Source organism: Bombus bifarius, unplaced genomic scaffold (genome assembly GCF_011952205.1).
Source record: "Bombus bifarius isolate JDL3187 unplaced genomic scaffold, Bbif_JDL3187 scf7180000008047, whole genome shotgun sequence".
Lineage (NCBI taxonomy): Eukaryota > Metazoa > Arthropoda > Insecta > Hymenoptera > Apidae > Bombus > Bombus bifarius.
The window spans coordinates 2,356,345-2,376,645 of record NW_022884413.1 but is presented as its reverse complement, the minus strand read 5'-3'; the positions used below and the strand labels follow the sequence as shown (position 1 = coordinate 2,376,645).

The following is a 20,301-nucleotide window of genomic DNA, read 5'->3' as shown; positions in this document are numbered from 1 at the left end:
CCAATATTCGTTGCTTTCTAGATTATAGTTAATCCTTCGTACTCTATTTTCTTTCTTACCGTCACATCCTGACGTATTTCCTTAACGTTCTGGCCTTACAAAAATTCTACAAACGTTTCTGTCCCTTTGTTATTCAACGGTATTTCGTTGTTAATCAATTTTTTTTCAATACCGATCGAAATATTCGGAAGTCGACCTCAGGGTACTACGAAGGATTACATTTACCTCAGCAAGTTTATCGCATATATTGGTTACATTTTATCGTACGGATAGATTTTTAACGCGTCCATTCTCCTCTGTAACTTTGTGTAACAATTTTCTACTTTTCGTATAACGACGCGTTAAATGAGTTCAACTCGTGAAAATTCATCGCGAACAATATTTCCGTTATACGCGATGATCGCGAACAGTTTCCAAACAATGTCTATCGATAAATTGGAATTTGCGATAATCGTAATTATGATTTTAAAATAATCTCTTCGAGATTATTACTCTGTGTGAAAATAATCCGAAGAATCAACGCGTTAGAAAGTTATCGAATCGTTCGTTAGTCGAGTATTCTTTTGCCATCGATTCGCAGCGGTGGTAGCTTTTTACAGCGATAGTTCCAGGTATACAGTCTAGTTACTAATAAGGTGATACATTATTCTCTTTAAAAATAACTACGCGAACGATTGCAGCGTAATCTCGATATATAGGTTCCTAGCTGGTAAAGTTCCTCGAACGAAATTTCACCGCAGTCTTGCTTTTGCTTTGTTTCGAATTCGATTCGAAGGTGTCGTTTCCCGGCAGTATAATTTCCGATTAGGAAGGAAAAGAGCGAGAAGACGTTAGAACGTTTTTAACTCGACAACGATGCAATCCGGGTGCTCGACTGGTATCACGAGAAAGCACTTTCGTTCGAACAATTGTTTTCTCTGGATATTAAGCCCAGTGTCGGCCGATTGAACGTTAGTGTACTTGATTTTCGCTGTCTCTATGGCGAAACTATGATAAAACGCCTATATAGCCTCGAGAAAAGCAGAATTAATTCGATGTTACTGTATCTCGTTGTAATACTTGAAAAGAATTGCTTGATTTCCTCTGTCCTTGATCCCTCCACCCTCCCCCTCCCCCGACCTTGCCATATCCTTCAGACGTAATTAAGAAACACGGTTGCCCCCCTTGACTACAAGTTTTCTAAAAAAAAAAAGAACGAAATAAAAACGAAAATTGAAGCGAGTGATAGAACGAAACAACAAGTTTCTCGGAATAAAGATAGACAGATAGAAACGGAACAGAAAGGGAAGAAAGGAAATATCGTAAACGTCAAAATTGCGTATCGATCTATTGGGCATCCGCGATATAATTCTATCGTTACGAAAGGAAGAAAAAATGAAAAACAAAACGAAACGAAGATTATTAGGTAATATAATATAATTATAAATATATACTTTTAAGGTAATGAATTTATAAAGATATTTACAGTTTACGAGTAAACGAATAAAAAGGAAAAAAAGAGAATCTTCTGTGGCAGCATAATAAACGGAAAATAAAAAAAATTTACTAGTTCGACAACTTAAACTAACCGTACGTTGGAGACGAGACCGAAGAGTTTTCGTTGAACGCTTCCAAAATTCGCGATTGTCCATCGAGAACCCTTCGGAACTAAGCGTCTTCCGACAGTGATGTAACTATTAACATGTAATCCCTTAACGTTATATTTTTCCGGTGGTAGCTTCAGAGTTCGTGTCAAACGATTTATCACGACGCTTCGAGGCAAAATTACGTAACAAATAGTTTGCCCAAGTCGAAGAATTTCCTTTTTCTTTTTTCTTTTTTTTTTTCTTTCTCATCGAGAACGATCGAATTCTATCTACGAGACGAAAAGATATCAGCGGCACGAATGATAAACGATTTTAGCACGAACTCGGGCGCTGCACTAACCACCGGCAGTTTGTGATATATTTAGTAAAACAAATTTAAAAAAGTGATTGTTATTCAAATTAAAAAAAGAAAAAAAAGAACGAAGAGAACGAGAAGAGAGAAGCGCCTAGCGGTTTTACATCCACACAAACACACTAAATGGATTTAGTTACGTGACCCGTCGTACTGCTGAGAGAAGCAACGAATAACGTTCCACTGCTGAAGAATGAATCTTCTAGGGCATTCCGTGATAACGAACGGTCAGAACGAATCGTTCGATGATCGACATTGACGGAATTGTCGATTCGAGTCGATCGTTCTCGTCTGGTTCCGCTTGTGATTCGTTGAGTCACGCGAAATGAACTTCCCAAACGAAAAAAAAAACCGCCGTTTGTAATCGTATCGAAACTGAATCACGAAAATATAATAATTTTTTACTATCGTATACACACACGCAGCAGATACGCTGACCGGAAACACAGACATCCAGCTGTGTCCTCTTTATCGCTAAACGAAATTTTCTCTTGTTTGCCCTCTCAGCAGCATCGTCGTCGGTTTATAAACTAATTGTAAATTTTAGATACTACCGCGCGTAATAATAGGAGAAAGAAAGAGATAAGAGAGAGAGAAAACGAAAAGCGCGAGAGCGAACGAGCGAGAGAGAGAGAGAGAGAGAGCGAGAGAGCGAGAGAGAGAGAGAGAGCGAGAGAAAGAGAGAGAGAGAGAGAAAGAGAGAGAAATTTTAAAAAAGCGATAGGTAAGCAAAAAGCGAGGCGTTACTATCATGGAGGAGAGGAGGAATAAGAAGAGTAACAAAACAGCAAAAAAAAAATAATAATAATATGATAATACACATAACAACACACACTATATATTGTAATATTATTTTTCGAACATAGTAATGTAATGTAGAATATGATATATGTATTATATTATATATTATATATATTATATATAATATGATATTGTAACTGATCATTTCGTATAACGCCAACGGCTGAACGAAGTGTTTGGAGTTTAAAAGAAACAAAGGATGATTAACGAAACAAGAAAAAGAACTTTAAAAAAAGAAAAAACAATTAATTAAGATGGGCCAGAAACGTCGGCGAGGCGAGTGGCGCAGGGTCACGGCACGCAACATATTTTTACCAAGGTTTTTCGAATATTCAGTCCCCCCGACGATTCCTTATATAAACGAGATCTTTAAAAATAAAAAAAAGGATAAAAAAAAAAAAGAACGATCGCGTACCCGAGCGCCACTATCGCTTCGCGGCATTTTCGTAGCGCGCGGCCGTACATCGGTCGTTGAACGGTCAGATCGCGTCACGATCTCGTTGTGTTCAGGAATGGTACCGTATCTTCGTACAAAAATTTAAGAAACGAACGAAGAAAAATAAGGAAGTGAAACGTAAAGCTGTCTTCGGCGTATAAAATAGACGAAGCTTCGTGATCGAACGCGTCCTAACGAATGAACTGACAAATTATAAAATTAGTAACAAAAAGACACAAAGATAATCGCGCGGTGAACGGTGTTTCGTACGAATCTTTTCGACGACGTTCGACTTTTCTAAGATAGATCCTCGTATGCTTTTCGTGTGTCACTGGGACCTTGAACGTCGTTAATAGGGTAGACAGAGAGGAAAAAGGAAAAAGAAGTGCTCGTCGGACGGAGAAAAGACAGACAGAGAGAGAAACAGAGAGTGAGAGTGAGAGAGAGAGAGAGAGAGAGAGAGTGACGAGAAAGAAGGAAAATCTTGTTGTTGCAAATAATTCGCGAACGTTCGACGACCGAATTGCGGCAGAATTTTCAATTGATCGAATCGAAGAATGAAACGAAGGCGTGACAAGGATGGCAATATAACGATATTAACGTCGATACGATGGTAATCGATCGACGGACAAGAATGGCCACCGTCCCTAGAATTTCATTTTTCGACTTTGACACGTGCGTATCCTAATTTTTCAATGTCCACGAGAGGACGAAGAGTCGTGCAGAAGCGTGTACAGTGGGGGTGGTTGGTTACTATAACTATAATAAAAAAGAAAAAGAGAAACGGAAAGTCACTTCCCCTATCCCAATTCTTCTACAACCTTACCGCCCGTTTCGGGAGAGAGAGAGAGAGAGAGAGAGAGAGAGAGAGAGAAAGAGAAAGAGAGAAAGAGAAAGAAAGAGAGAGAGAGAGAAAGAGAAAAAGTAAAGAATGGAAAAGCATCCTGGATCGTTCCCTATGTCCTTCTCTCTCCTACTTTTATGCCCACTCAAACACACTTTTAGAAGCTCCTCGAATATGGAAGCGAGACGACAAAACAAATGAAAATAAAGAAAAAAAAAACAGGAAAAAATTACGAAAGAGGATGAAACGAGGAAAACAAAATAAAAAGAATTTTTAAAAAGTGAGAGAGAGAGAGAGAGAGAGAGAAAGCGATAGAAAGAACATAAAAAAATATTAAAGAACAAACGATGCGTTTTTTCTAATTGTCGAATCAACCGTTTCGTATTCGGCGACAACTTTTGTAATACGCGAACGTTACTAACGCTAAGTTGTGTTTTAACCGAATACATTTATGCCTCGGATATACATATTATATATACATATATATATTATATTATTATTGGTCATTGAGCAGAAACACGATCGAACGAACGAACCAGAGAGCGAAAGAGAGAAAGAGAGAGAGAGAGAGAGAGTGAGAAAGGGAGAGAGAGGAAGAGAGCGAGAGAGAAATTAGGGAGAAAGGAAGAGAGAAAGAGGGAGAATGAGAGAAAGTATAATTGAAAACTTCATCACGTTGAACAATACATTTCTTGCGATCTATAAATTACCGATACAGCGTAGCAGATCATTTATTTTTATTTTTTTCTTATCTTTTTCCTTTTTCCGTTTTGCGTTTTTCTATACAGTTGTTATATTTCGATGTTTTGTTGTAACGGATATGCTGGCATGTTGATCTTGTGGCTGAGAAACCAAACACCGTAAGAAGCTGAATGATTATTTATTTTCTGCGAGGCACAATCTGCTCGTGACGGGTTTGTACGCAAGATTTCGCGTTCGTTTATTACGTGTGGATCGTATTATTTCGAAAATGTATGAGAAACGACGAAACTGAGAGAAAGGAAACGAAGAACGAAGAGAGAGCCGAGATTTCTTAATACGTTTCGATGATTAATTTTTTAATCTTTCAATCAACGAGAATAAGAAATAGGAAGGAGAGGAAAAGAAAATGAAACATCCGCGTGCAAAGTTAGCGAAATCGATGAATACGTGAAGTCTCGGTGTTAAGAAATTCATGAAGAGGCAAAACGGATACGAGCAGGTTGCGCGTTGGTTTTAATGGAGAGAAAAAGAAATTACAAAAAAAAGAGAGAGAGAGAGAGAGGAAAAACTGTACGGACTAGAGGAAAAAGATAACATTGTGATGTTTACTGATCAAATATGTCAAAAGAAAAAAAAAGTGAAAAAAGAAAAAAAAAAGAGGAGGCCCACTGGTTGAGGCCCAACATTTCTGAGTACACTATAAATAATAAACATTATGTAAAATTTACACGAGGTTTTTTTCTTCCTTTTTCCCTATATGTATATATAAGTCTAAAGTTGCAATATTGTAATCTGCTTTTTTAAGGAAACGAACAGTAGACAATAGACGACCATATGTCTGCACCAGGTTATTCTACTTAAGAGCACTGTGCTACGAATGACATCATCTACTCCTCGGTATCTTATTCGGAAATTGGATTATATCGATCAAGATCTTGACAATTTTCAATGAAATATAAAACAACATTAATTTTCCACTTAATAAAAACGTTCGTATGTCCATAATACGCAAATAATACGTACGTCGCGTTAAAAAATGACATAGTGCTATTTTATAAAAAAAAAATCTCCTTCGTTCGGTATCGCGTTTAAGTTTCGCAGAATTTATAATTCCATCCAAGAGAATGTAACTCGCTTGGTATCGTTGATGAGATAGGCGCGTTAATCGCATTTCTCGATAAGTTCTAACATGTTATTTTATGAACCGCATACGTCACTGCGTATGATTGGCACGACGTTGGAAATAGTGCAACACGGTCTGACCAATCAGGCATGATTTTACTGGCGGACAAGAAGCGATCCGTGCCGCTACCGATGCCGCTCATCTGGTATGCGAGTTTTCATGGCGACGGTAGCGATGGAATGGAGCATATGGCAAATATGCGATCGAATACGATCGTAAATTTCCAAATACCTTGAGAATACTTGGAGAAAAGAATATTTTGAAGCAGATTCTTACTTATCCTGGACAGTTTCGAATTGCGTATTAGAATCGCAATAGATCGATCTGCCATCGAATAGATGTATAATTGAATGTTAACTCGAGGTAATCTCGAATTTTTACGAATACCTTATCTTCTATAATATATATCAATACGACAGGTTCGAGTACTATTTTTTTGGCGATACGACCTTGTTAGAAATAAATTTTCGAATCCTACGAAGTGAAACTGACTTGGATTGGCAAAAACATGTCAAACTTGATTCCATCGCTAGGCGGTAATGCATCGACAAGACGCGTCTGCGCACAATGGGAAAATGCTTAGCGTCCATTATCATGTTGGCGAATAATTTGCTTGAAGTTAGCCGCGATCTAACACACTTATCAACGTCCCTGGTCCATTCGATACTCTGTTGCACGCACTATCGCGAGACAAACGCTGGAGAAAGGAGATACGATGGTAGATGGTAGACACGGTGCAGCCTTTCTTACGTTCTTTAAATATCATAAAGGAAATTTCGAAACAAGGCGGAAATTTGTCTACATTGGGGAATAATAAGTTTGCCGTTGCGACTATCGTTTTGTGGTTATCGCAAATAAATTTATATCGTAATTTAAAGTAAATTTTCAGTTTATCGTCGAGGTAGCACGATGACGTGGGAGGGAGAGGGGTATCGGAAATATCGATATAAGCAAAATACATTTTCGATCGCTGTCTATGAAAACGTTCGATCAAGAAATATATATCGATGCATAAAGTTTGAAATGTTATTGTGTCAGCAACGTAGAACGTTACGTAAGAATACATAGATGAGCGTCGGTAAAGAATTTTACGTCACTAGAATATATCTGTCTGTAACGAGCTTTCGATCGATCAGTCGGATCGAATAGTATTCGCCTATAAAACTATGCTTTCGTTTTTTATCGTTTGAACTTCTTATTAATCCAAATAATAGCTGTTTAAGCTAATCTCGGTACGCTATATATTTATAAACTGGAAAACCATATCTATAAACTCGGCGAACGTCGGAAAAGAATATTGGGAGATTCTACGAACGTTAGAGAAGAAAATCGTGCAACGGTGGAATTTGACGAACGAAGCACGCAGTGTCACTGCCATTTCTGTTTTCAAATCCGAGCATGCGTTCTGCCATGGTGAGTTCGCAGCCGTGTTCTCGGTATTAGAGCCCCGCAGAATTGAGCGCGTACAACTTCAGACGGTGCAACGAGAGACCTTCCATTGCGAAGTCGTACGTAAGCGTCGCACGTACATACGTGCATGCACCGTAAGCTATCTCGAGCGATCGTTAGAGGCTTCATCGACGAATTTTGCTGGCGCGCTAACCAGTGACCCGTCTGTTGGCGCGTGTCGTTCGAAAAATGTGTCGGCGCTTGCCGCGGAAGTGGCACCCCGAGCTTGTGAATTCTACGTGGTCGACGAATACTCGTCAACAGGGGAAACCTCGAGAGAACGAGGATCGCAAGATCTGAGGCTACTGATCGACGGCGTGTCCGCGACAACACGCATACACGGACGTGACAGCGCACATACGTCAAGTTACATGGCGAGTTATTCACGAGGGCGATCCTCCAGACAATCCGAGTAAGTGACACGCGACTATTAGCACATCGTTCAACGAATAATAACAACGATACTGTTTATCGACCGTCTGGAAATTCAATAAACGTGGACGATGAAAATTGGAAAATTTAACGAACGATGGAAAAGCACGTCAGCGCTGTCGATCTATTACGACGAAATTCGATAGTCACCGATCTGTTGATATCGTTTGTCATTTGTTTGGACGCAGATGATTTTTATTTCGCTGATTGTTAGGAGCGGTGCGAGCGTCTGGTCAGGACTGGCACGATCTACTGTGTTCCGTTGAACGTTCCATCGATCGATACCGCGAATCGATATTTACGATTCGTTGTCTTCGCCGTTGTTATCGTGGCACGATTAACACTGCGTGCGGCGCGCGACCGGTAGATCGATGCAGCAACTTGATTATCAACGATTGTGCCGCGATTTATACAATCGATAAGGTTGAGCTTGGTGCTGTACACTACGTTGCGTTGGTCGTCCGACGATCGCTCGCAGACGTCTGATCGCCAGGGACGCGTAACGTGTTCTGATCGATGCACTCGCGCGCCGATATTCCTACACTCGAATCAACGACTATTATTTTGTATCGCTCCGAATTTTTTTAGGGAATTATACTTTGTAGCTTCTCTGTTCGATTCCTTAGAATATATATATTTCGTTTGATGCATCGTTTCCTATTAATTTCGATATTTAGTCTTCGCGATGATGCATTCCTACATGAACTCACGGTAACTTCGTTGTCCTCTGTTGACGTCTTGCCGTTGACAATAAATATTTAATTATTAAATATTTAATTTACCTGGTCGATATAATGCCGCGTCAGAAACATGGTTTCTGTTTTATTGTATTATGCTTTGTAAATTCTCTTTGCGATTTATAGACGAATTAGTAATTTTAAAATATCGACTGAACGATTTAACACGAAAGTAAATAATATTTCTCGAGATACACGTTCGACGATGTATTAGATGTCCGGCAATCTCATGAAATAACGTTATTCTAACCAATATCGATTGCCAAACCTGTTACACAATAAGCAGTTCGTGGTATTGATTTTATTGTAATGCACGTGTAGTATCCCTGTGCCGAGTGAGAAAATCACAAACAGATGCGTTTCAAATTATCTTCTTCCTCTCTCGACACCCGATGCTGATAATCTAATTTTACGATTATTATATTCTACATATCCTACATTTCTAACTTCAATTCTAAATCTGCGATATCAAATAATTACGATATCATAATCATCGGATAATTCTACGTCCGAATCTAAATAAATCTATTCAACGAAATACATAGTAACCAAGGAGCAAATAATATTTCCTATTCCTCTTTCTTCTTTTAATCGATAAGAAAGAAATTTATATCGGAAAAATACGTTCGGGTATATTAATACCGACGATAATGCTAATGTTACAATGGTAGCAACATTGGTAACACCGATGCTTCATAAATTTATAATATTTTTTCTTAATATATTCATGAGCTTCCTGTCCAGTGATACGATGGACGATGACGTTGACGAGAAGGATGACACGAAACGGTAAGAGTTCAATTAGAAACGTTATTGCTTCGTGCAACGCCTCCGAAGGTGGCAAACTAACCGTAGAATGTTTTACCGCCTTAGAAAATCACGAAATCTGAGCGAAAAGAAACGGAGAGATCAGTTCAATATGCTCGTGAACGAACTTGGTAGCATGGTCAGCTCGAATACGAGGAAAATGGATAAATCCACAGTACTGAAGTCCACCATTTTGTTTTTAAAAAATCACAACGGTACGCATCGTTTAATAATTCGAATAATTTAACTCGTCTTACGCTCTTACTCTCTTCTTCTTTCAATGATTACGTTTAATTGCGAATATCATTAATTTCGAGCTTGAAAATGCCGTAGAAATAGCTGTCAGATCGAGGGTACACGAGATTCAAGAAGATTGGAAACCGTCCTTCTTGTCCAACGAAGAATTTACGCATCTCATATTAGAGGTACGATTATCGTGTAATGAAACGTACATATTCTTCTATCGAGTGTATAGTCATCGATTCGAAACAGTGTCGCTGTTGGTTATAAGGTTGAGATCGTCAAACTCTTTAACTTGTGTCGTTGTAATTTGTCGCATAGAGAAAGAAACGAACAACTTCTGCGATATACTATCTTCGTTCGATTTCGCAACGAACTCAAGCTTATAAAGATGTTACCGAAAGTAGCACGATCGATATGACCCGACTAAAGATTTTACCAATAAAAACACAAACGACGTTTCTTAGGCTCTGGACGGTTTTATAATGGTATTTTCTTCAAGCGGGCGCATTTATTATGTGTCTGAAAGCGTCACGTCTCTTCTCGGGTATCTTCCGAACGAACTGGAGAACACGACGATCTACGATATCACTTATCAAGAGGATCAATCTCCTCTCTACAACGTACTTCTGAATCCTGCAATCACAAAAGACCAACGAAACATTAAACAGGGTACTATTTTTTAAGAAATACATCTTTTGGAAGAAAAAGGACATCGAGTATAGTACATCGGTAAATGTGTTAAAATCGTTATGCATATTTACAGAGGAGAAAATATCTTTTTCCTGTCATATCAAAAGAGGAGGCATAAATGTTCAAGAAAACCCAATATACGAGCTTGTGCAATTTGTCGGATATTTTCGTACGTAATTATATATACATATAATAATATAATATACGTATATATATATATATATACAGATATCTAAACATTTACGTTTACCTATTTGCTTACAGGTTCTGACGTCGATACGGACGCGGATAACTTGCTTCCGAACACGAAATTCAGCAATACTAGTGGAATAGATACGAAGTAATTTCATTTAATAAGATAAGACATAAGTAAAACACCCGTGTACATTTATTTGCTTTCGATTATTTAACTGTATCGTTGTCGCTAGTCAATACGTTATCAAGAGATTTGGAATGAAAGAACTGCACGGATGGAAAGCACGTGCAAACATGTGATCTATCGAACCGTCGCAATAAACTCGTTTGTGTTCTCTTAGATTAGTTTTCGTGGGTACAGGACGCCTCCAGACGCCACAGTTGATTCGCGAATTATCGGTGATGGATAACACAAAATCGGAATTCACTTCGCGACATAGCCTCGAGTGGAAATTCCTATTTCTGGATCATCGAGCGCCGCCTATTATCGGATATTTGCCATTCGAGGTGTTAGGCACGTCTGGATATGATTATTATCACGTGGACGACTTGGACAAGGTGGTTACTTGCCACGAATCACGTATGTATCCGATAAAGGCAGTAAATATCGCGAAAAAACGATGAGTTTGAAATTATGAGAAATTTATTGGTAGTGATGCAGAAGGGTGAAGGAACCTCCTGTTACTACAGATTCCTCACGAAGGGGCAACAATGGATATGGTTGCAAACTAGATTTTATATCACGTACAATCAGTGGAATTCGAAGCCTGAATTTATCGTCTGCACGCATTACGTTGTCAGTTACATCGATGTGATTAAGGAATTGCGTAAGGAGTCGGAAAGTTTTAACAAGGAGCAGAGTCAGGATGTTCTGATGCCAGTGGAACAGCAGGTGAATTTACTTGTGTAAATCTTATACGTGCCTGAACGTAATGTCGTGGCTATTAAATTCCATGATCGTACTATTCCAGACATTCTGTAGAATAACGTGTGCGCGATCTTCCTACAGGTGACCGCGTCTCGTCCAGTGCCTCCGACACAATGGCCGGCGAAATCGTCGAAAACGTCGAAATCGATAGCATCGAACACACGGCCACGACATCACGTGGAGAGCTCCGATAGTTCGTCGATGTCGGCGTCTATGCAAAGCTCGCCGCATTCGCAGATAACGCACGTTTCACGATCGAAAGGCGCCTCGGCGAACAGCTCTGTGCCGTCGAAAACTCAAATGCCTCAAATCGATAACAGACAACAGCAGCAACAACAGCAGCAGCAGCAGCAGCAACAGTCGCAACAACAATCTTTGTTAGAGGTTGATCAAAGTTGCATCAACTTTATGGAACAGGCGCAGTACACGACTGTTAATTTGCAACCTGTGGTTAGCACAGGCTTCGTAACTCCTGCCGCGCCAATTATATCCACATTGCCAACACACGAGGTAAAGCAACGATTATTAGGTTGTTCGAAATTGAAACGCAGCCAATATATTTTTATGAAATCAGTTTGTCGTTGAAACGTTGCTGAGGATACAGCGTATCGTACATAAGTATCTGCGTATTTGTAGATGTTACATCAGCAAGATATCGTGATGACACCAGCACAGAATCAAATTCAAGACGAGCTGCAACGGAAACACGAAGAACTGCAACAATTAATAGTGCATCAGCAAGAAGAGTTACGAAGAGTGTCGGAACAGTTGTTCATCGCTAGATACGGTATTTTATCGCCGTTGCTCAATGTAAGTATTTTTATAAGCACGTTGATGTTTTCTACGATTAGATATTTTCATGCAAGTGCGCTAAGCCATCATCGATGGGTCAAATCATGATTCACATCATTTGTTTTGTAAATCACAAATACTTTTTTAGACGGGCATGCCGTACAATACTGCGAATACGTGTCAACAGATGAATAGGTGCAATACGAACAATTCGAACGTTCAGTTGCCAACGTCTAGTAACGTTCAAGGAGTAAACGTTCTTCCTTTACCGATTACCGTACCAGTGCCAATCGTGCCTACAGAGTTGTTCTCTCATCCATTGACGGTCAGTCCAGTGCCAACGATGTCGACTACAGCGCAAGGTAACGTAGGTACGATGATCCAAACGCAACAGCAGCAGCACCAGCAGCTGCAACATCAGCAGCAACAGTCTCAACAGCAAGCACCAACGCGACAAAATGGCAACCCACCGGATCTCGTGCCTTTCCAAATGTGTCCACATCAAGCGGACATACTGTATAACGAGATAGAGCCATCCGCGAATCAACAACAGAGATCGTCGCAAAATTGAAAAAGTCCCTTTCTTTGATTCTCTATCGGGGATCTCCGTTGAAATTCTTCGGTTAAGGAACTGATATTTGAAGTTGAAAAGAAATTTGATCGGGGATTCGTCCAAGATGGAACGGATATCGTCGCGAATCGAAACGCGTCATGCTATTCCGTTCGCGTCTCGCGCAGGAACGAGACACGAAGGATTTCGTATTTTTATACAAATGTGAGATGTATGTACAAAAGATATTCCGTGTAAGAAGCGACATCGTGTTTGTAACGCAAATTATAACGCAGATGATGAGGACCTCTGTTTGCTTTGATCGAGCAAAAATTCGACCAAAATGAGAGATTTTTTGTGCTAAAGAAAAGGTAAAGAATTCAGATCTATGGTACTTTTTATCGTTGTGGAACATTCTCGAGTGTCAAAATTCTCTTGCATATCGTCTATATTTGTCTGTTCAATTTATGTAGAAAGTACCATACTAAAGAATCGCTGCAAAACTCCTTCGTTATTTATTTACGATCGACACGAGATAATTCTCCGAAACGTCAACATTTATCCCTCGAAGTTTAAGGGGCCATTTTGTATCTCCCACGACGTATATACATATGTGTAAAAATTCTGTATAAAGTTTATCCACTCGGTGACAGCGTATGCGTGAACTGACTCTTTGAGTCGGATAATAACAAAAGAATAGTCGTTTGATTGATTTGAAAAAGTACAAAACACAGGTAAAATTACTTGGAACTCTGATCGAACGCTTTGTGTTCAAAATACATGTGCATCTCGGACGATAAAGTTTGAGAATTATTTTTGTTATTCACCGGACCACATAGAAACTAAAGAGAACCGAATTTAAAAAAAAAAAAAAAACAGGGTATATTTACATATGTATGTATACAAGGTATTTTTGTTACGAATTCTCAGCGTCTTTTTTTTCGTAAACGATAGATTTTACGACGAAAGAGAAACAAACAGAAAACGCGTGTCCTATTTCTCTCACGAACCTACCGCTTGTTAGAAAAACACTGGCGTCTAATACAACAAATTTACCTTGTATATATATATGGTTAAGAAGGCGAAAAAAGGAAAGTACAATAATATATTTTGTTGTAAATGTATCACGATAATAAGCTATTTGTAAATGTACGTGTCTATAGAGAAACAACGTGTATTATACCCGTGTGTATGGCATCGAAATCGATATATTTTACGATCATGATCGTGTTAGATGGATTATACATATGTATGTATACATATTATACGTATTATACATATATTTATTGAAACATAGGATTCATATACATTCCGATGAATTAGCCGAATCCCGATAAACGTATCTGCAGGCTATTACGTATTAAGACAATAACTTTTCTCACGTATGATTGTAAATTATGGTATAAAAATTTGAGAATTATATACATATTCAACGTGCAAATAAAGGTTCCTAAAAACAGCGAGATTATCGTGGTCATATGGTTCGTCTTCGAGTCATTGATCGTTTCTTTTTCATTTCAGGTTGAAAAACAATTTCCCTCGAAATGGACTAAATCCGAAAGTATTTCATCTCTTCTTGCTGTTTTATTTTATTTCGTCGTATAAACAGTTTCGCATTGTTAAATATCTACTATATGTAACGTGGTTAATCGATAAGATTACGTGAAAATTCTATTGCCTCAATTTTCTTAAAGCGTCCATCAAAATTTGTACTTCTTGATTCACGTTGTGCACAAGATCCTCGATTTGATGCTTGCTGTCGATTATGCTAATGCTCTGGGTATACGGGTCGTATCTCACTCCAAACTTCCTCGGTATACTCTCTGTGAATTTACTGCGAACAAAAATAGAATAGAATAATCGTTCGATCGATAATTCGATAAAAAGAGAGTGGAAGGAAGAACTAGCGATTCTCCCTCCCTTATACTGTATTTATAGCAATTTATTGTTTAGAATGGCCGATCGCGTAAGTTAAAAGTCATTATACGCAGTAAGAGGCAAGAAACTATGGATTCTCGTAATTCTGTGGCGTAATAGAGATGAAAGTTACACGAATCGTTATGTTGCGCGATTATATAATTGCATGCATACTTTTAAATCGCGTGCATCGTTGACTAACGATAAATTTGACGCAACTCCGAAGATGAAAAGTTTTCATAATAAATAAAAATCTTTCTTTCACTCGCGATAAGACGATAAGCATGCTGAAAACTTAGATCGGTCAACTTTACATCATTTTCTGTTTGGCGTCCTCGAAATTCTCGGCAACGTAATAGACAGGCTGGTACTCGGTTATCGGATACTTTTGCAACGCTGTCTTTGCTGGTTCGAAAGGACGCAATTCTGGTTTGTCGCTCAAACAATACTCGAGTTCGCCGAAAGACGAAAGCAATCCAGCACCGTATGCCTTTAGCTCGCCATTTTGTTGGCACAGGCCGTACTCGACCGTAAACCAGAAGCACTGCAACAAATTTTACATGTTCTCTTTTCGTTTACGACATAGCCTACGAAATGGATAATCGGATAAAGAACTACGAATAAATAGCGAATGAAAGGAAATCTTTCGAAATTACCGTAGCTAATTTTTCAATGTACTCGTCGGGAGACCCGAGAGACGCCAAGCCAACGACTTGACAAAATTGTGCGAATGACGGATCAGCGAACAAGGGAACGTGACCCAGTACTTCGTGACAAATGTCAGGTTCAGGCGTGTACAATGGTTTACTACCGTGCCTAATGTACTGCGTGCAGTGAAATACTCTGAAAGCCAGACCAGCCAGGAAGTCACGCGAAGATAGAAGGCCAGCCACAGGTCGAAGAGTGAAACCGGTGCAATCTATGCAGATATTTAAGAATATCGGAAAAATTAAGAAGAACAGCTGATAATAACGACAGGTGAAAATACACAAGTCTCGTTGCTGTTATTTTATGTTGTTTCACGAATATCGTAGAAATTCAGTATCTCAAAATTGGAAATAAAAGATATTACTATCGTCTATCAGGTTGAATAAAACGACTAATACCTTTTAAAAAGTTTGATATGTCCTCCAATTGTGGAATATTGTCCTCTCTGTAGCCACAATTTTCGATCAGCAAAGGAAACACGTGATTATGTTCCTTGCAGGCATACTTTGGATAAAGCTTCGTTAAGTTTCTAAAAACTACACCCCACGTTTCGATTTCTTCTTTGGTATACTCCACCCTTGGTATCGGTTGACCACTAGGAAAATATAAGAGTAGCGTTACGAATGCCTGTATATATTTTTCATTTCCTGCAATAGGACTCACTATTTGTAATTGAACGCCAAATCTGCAAAGTATTTGCGCCTTTGTCGATAAACAGGATCCGTGAATCCAGGATGATCGCTGTCCAATTCCGCTCCATACGAGAGAATTTGATTGGCAAACTTGTCCAGATCTCTGATTCTTCTTGGAAACCATGGTACGGTTCCCATGTTATCTTTGTGATTTCTATAAATATGAATAACATTGAAAATTAAAGGACATCTGCCTAAAAATGAAAGAATTCTGTAAAATGTTAGTTCTCAAATATTTATGATTCGTAAAATACGTAAGATTATTTTATGTGTAAAAGGATATTCAAAAATCCTTCTTCATCATTAAACATTCACCTAGAAATGATCGAGAAGTAGCTGCATTGTTGCCGCAGTTTTTCAATCACTGTTCCAAGGTCTCCGCCAGGCACGCATTCCACCATAAACTCGTACATATTCGCTCGACGGAGGGAGCTTCTGGATTCTATATGCGACAGATTAACCTTGTGTTCCTGCGAATGAAATCAAAGTTGAAATTATTGCGAAACAAATCTAATTTCTACGTTCAATTTTGTCGCTACGATGATACTCGATGTATTTCTCGCTAATGGACGACATTGATGGTACTTACAGCGAAAAGTTTAAGATATTTGCTCAACGCTCCGACGGAGTCCTCTTCTTTGAGTGAAAAGATCAGGCAGGTGCTCTTTGCCGAGTCCTTACCTTCTTTGATGTAGTTTCCCCCATGTATCAGCGTAGGCTTTTGAAAATAGTAATATCGTTAAAGATGCGTAGTCCGATCGTTTACGTGACCGCATAAAAATTCGCTTGTCCCGAAATATCAATTTTAAATTTAACAGTTATGTTAATGAAGATATCTCATCGGCTAAATGTATTTCCGAGAGGAGCCGATTATAAACCGAACTTGTTTTCAAATTCTTCCATAGGTACGTAATATGGAAAAAGGTATATTGAAAGAAGGATATGTTACAACCGTATTAGTTGTCAAATTTAATACTGAAAATAGTTTCTAAGTCACATCGAGCAAATCCGATTGTTCCGAGTACAAATAATCTACGAAGCATAGCTGTAAAAATAAAAATCGTATACCGGTGTAATGAGATTAAAAAGGTCGGAAAAAACGTTTCGCAAAAAAAAAAAGAAGAGAAAGAAAAAGAAAGGAAACTTCTAAATTAAAGAATCCTTATGCAAAAGTGTTAGTCCTTACATCGTGCATCGCTAGCAAGACTTGAGAGTGATTCTTGCAGGTGAACGGAGGTAAAGTTTTTTCCTCGTAAACCATGTTACGACTTATCGTCCTGAGACACGTTTGCAGAAACTACGCTCCATTAATCCGTCACAGGTACTTATACATTCACCGACAATTTCCCCTTCCCCCTACTTTTTTAACTATCGTTCCTGATTTCTCGAACCATCTTGGGCATTTTACAAGAAAGAAATAGGCCTTGTAATTTTCCCGATAGCTCGTTCCTTGACTTTGGACTCGTTGCATTGTCAGGAAGAATGAAATTCGTGATAATCGATTAAATTTTCTAGGAAAATTGGCTGATGAAAAGAATACAACCTATTATAGTGCAATTTTTCGTTATTTTTGCATCATGCTGACCATGACGAAGGATTGCTAGATGTCAAGGCTGATTTCACTGGACGAAACTTTTTGCTCGACAAACAATGCAAAGAATGCGATGCAAAGTCGTCGACAGTCATCACTGTTGGTCGCTTCGTGATCGAGGAAACATACAATACGTGTCCTCCTTGCAACGTTTGACTTTGGTGGACGATGGAGGAAATTATTTTCGTTACTTTATGATAAGATTAAAGGAGAAGAAAAAGAAGTGAAAGTAAATGGCGTAATTTTTCGCCGTTCGGATTTCTCTTGGACAAATCGGAGAGTTGGTTTCGCAGAGAATACTTTGAAACGAGCGATTCGACTTCGACAACTTCGTTTTTCCGTAAAAGCGTATCGTGTATTTTTCGAAACGTTTAAAGATCGATAATCAAATTTGAACAAGAATGTACGAGGTAAGTAGTTGTATCTACAAATTACTGTACTTTTAATCGAGCATGTTATTAACAGAATTATCTATAATCTGATGTTCACATATGATTAATTTCTCAGAGCTTTGGGAAATGTCCGATTACAAATCGATGATTTGTGCATGCCAGCACGCAGACTTAAACAATTATATAATAATTGTACTTGTTAATAATTATATAATTTACTTGTTAGAAGAAAAATTTACTGGAAAAGAACTTGTGCAAAAAGCGTGCAAACTCGTTCTCTCGCTAACATATATAGATATATACGTAATAAATATTTTATCGCCGTGTTGCAAAGTGAATCATTATTTACATAGCAGGATTATAATCGACATTGCATAATTAGTGAAAATCGTTCAACGATATATGTAAATTGTCATGTAAATGAAAATGAATTACGAACTTATTTTGTTACTCTGGATCAAGTATCGTGACAAATAAAATACGCGCATTCGTGTATTATAATTCACGATATACTGATATACATATATAATAGCTGCTTCAAGGTTTCTATGATGTATAGTTCAGTTACATAATAATTGCATGTTTATGCAAATGTTTAGATTCATGTTAGATTAAGCTTAAATTACAAAGAGGGAGGCTTATAAACATTTAGCTGTTCTTAAGAAAATAAATATTATTATGAATATTACCATAATGACGATGCAGATAGTAGTGTAACAACAATGCAATGCGTATAAACATAGGTGACGTACAAGTTCTCTTGCGATTTATTCGAATCGTACTTCAGAAACTGTATCAGCGTTTTCCTTTCTTGCTCGCTTAAACGGGTTTTCTGAATTGGCCGTGAACGTAAAACGCAATTTAGAGCGAAACTGGTCTCGAGTGCATTGTGATAATCGCATAATTAAAAATCTCAACAACAAATAATTACGCGATTGTAATCGAAGGTTGCGAATTTCGTGAATGTACAATCGAGAATTATATCGAATGTCGAGGTGATTTGAAATGAAAGTAAATTAGCGAGACAAAAAATGTATTGTTAAATTTTTCACCGTATTAACAGAACATTGTCAAAATGTATTATTAAATTGCTATCGATAAGAACTAAAATCGATAAGAACTATAATCACTTACGGTGTATACGTAGTGACAATTAATTTCTTACCGAAGTTTCTCCGTTTCGTTTCAGTTTACGTTTCAACGACGTTGGGGAAATTCCGAAGAAAATTCATCTTTTAAGGATAAAGCTGACGATACACAGAATAAAATGTTTATGTACTTCGTTATCGTGCTAATTCATTTACTTCCTTACGATACGTCAAAGCTAAGATTTTCATTCTGTTCTCAATGTTACCTTTTCGTAAATTTTCCCTTACCTTGTCAAGAATCGAAGAATCGCACGTGTCATTTTGAGACATCGGTCGAGATTTTGCAATATCTTTCGCGTACATGTCACGATCGACGGTATGAGGCTGCGAGAAGAATTAAAATAGTGTCACGATTTTCTCGAGACGAGCGTCTTGATAGGACTGGTTCGTGTCTCGTCGAGCTGGTCTGTTTTAATGAGATGCCGCTACAGGTTTATATATGAAATATTCGATCATGAGAATAAAGCAGCGAATAAATACCAATATAACAAAGGTGAATTTTAAACGATCAAAACACACGATGTCTTGGTTGAACAGATTGAAACGTCTCGAGTAATGTCTGTGAGTGATTTAATATCGCTATATTTCGTCACATAATGATTTTCACATAGAGCCCACTTTTCACGATATTGATAGCCCGAGGATGTTCGTGAATCTCTAGAAAATGTAAACGTGCAAAAATGTAACAGCCTAAAGTTAAAGTAAAACGTTTATTTTAATTTTATTGTAATATCAAGAGAATAAAAGACGCAAAAAGATGATAAGTCGGGAGCGTGATCTTTCTAGTCGCATAAAAATGATTTGTAATGATCAGCAATTTGTCGTTGCAATACATACAAGATGAACACTCGGCCATTCGTTTCCATCGACTTTAAAATGCGCGATATATCGCGCAGTAGATATCATCGAGACAACGTGGAGCAGAGAAAGTTACATTCTCTCATTCATTAAAATTTACGAATCGAATCAGAATTTCGTAGAAGAAATAGTGTAAAATTAAGCAGTTACGTTCCACAAAATTTACGATAAGGTCGCTCACAGATATATCGTTGTTAAGCGAAATCGGAAAATACAATAAAATGAAAAATTTTCCGAAGCAAATAGCTCTTCTTGAAGCTTCTACCGC

General features: G+C 38.2%; 2 protein-coding genes and 1 long non-coding RNA gene across 6 annotated transcripts; 2 read left to right on the top strand and 1 right to left on the bottom strand.

Moving 5' to 3' along the window:
* The first annotated feature begins 7,200 nt into the window (after positions 1 to 7,200).
* On the top strand, positions 7,201 to 13,616 carry LOC117207862 (circadian locomoter output cycles protein kaput). 3 transcript variants are annotated; one of them, XM_033448513.1, is made up of 12 exons: positions 7,201 to 7,765; positions 9,255 to 9,311; positions 9,396 to 9,544; positions 9,669 to 9,754; positions 10,037 to 10,241; positions 10,336 to 10,431; positions 10,527 to 10,602; positions 10,799 to 11,037; positions 11,111 to 11,349; positions 11,467 to 11,895; positions 12,022 to 12,195; positions 12,326 to 13,616. In XM_033448513.1, the coding sequence occupies exons 1-12, from the start codon at positions 7,725 to 7,727 to the stop codon at positions 12,746 to 12,748; spliced, it is 2,214 nt and encodes a 737-aa protein (XP_033304404.1). In that variant the 5' UTR covers positions 7,201 to 7,724; the 3' UTR covers positions 12,749 to 13,616. The 3 variants fall into 3 exon arrangements, with proteins under 3 accessions (XP_033304404.1, XP_033304403.1, XP_033304405.1); XM_033448512.1 differs by having other exon boundaries at positions 7,203 to 7,765; positions 9,663 to 9,754; XM_033448514.1 differs by having other exon boundaries at positions 7,208 to 7,765; positions 9,267 to 9,311; positions 9,663 to 9,754.
* A 301-nt stretch (positions 13,617 to 13,917) lies between these two features.
* On the bottom strand, positions 13,918 to 20,096 carry LOC117207864 (protein henna). 2 transcript variants are annotated; one of them, XM_033448517.1, is made up of 9 exons: positions 20,013 to 20,096; positions 19,404 to 19,499; positions 16,634 to 16,762; positions 16,360 to 16,514; positions 16,016 to 16,198; positions 15,751 to 15,947; positions 15,301 to 15,563; positions 14,959 to 15,188; positions 13,918 to 14,561 (listed from the first exon to the last, which is right to left on the bottom strand). In XM_033448517.1, exons 1-9 carry the CDS (start codon positions 20,079 to 20,081, stop codon positions 14,399 to 14,401), a joined length of 1,485 nt encoding a protein of 494 aa, XP_033304408.1. In that variant the 5' UTR covers positions 20,082 to 20,096; the 3' UTR covers positions 13,918 to 14,398. The 2 variants fall into 2 exon arrangements, with proteins under 2 accessions (XP_033304408.1, XP_033304409.1); XM_033448518.1 differs by lacking the exons at positions 19,404 to 19,499; positions 20,013 to 20,096 and adding an exon at positions 17,231 to 17,387.
* Positions 17,447 to 19,397, top strand: LOC117207866. The gene is made up of 3 exons (XR_004487603.1): positions 17,447 to 18,045; positions 18,143 to 19,022; positions 19,217 to 19,397. It is a non-coding gene; the product is annotated as an uncharacterized LOC117207866 (long non-coding RNA).
* Positions 20,097 to 20,301: the final 205 nt, after the last annotated feature.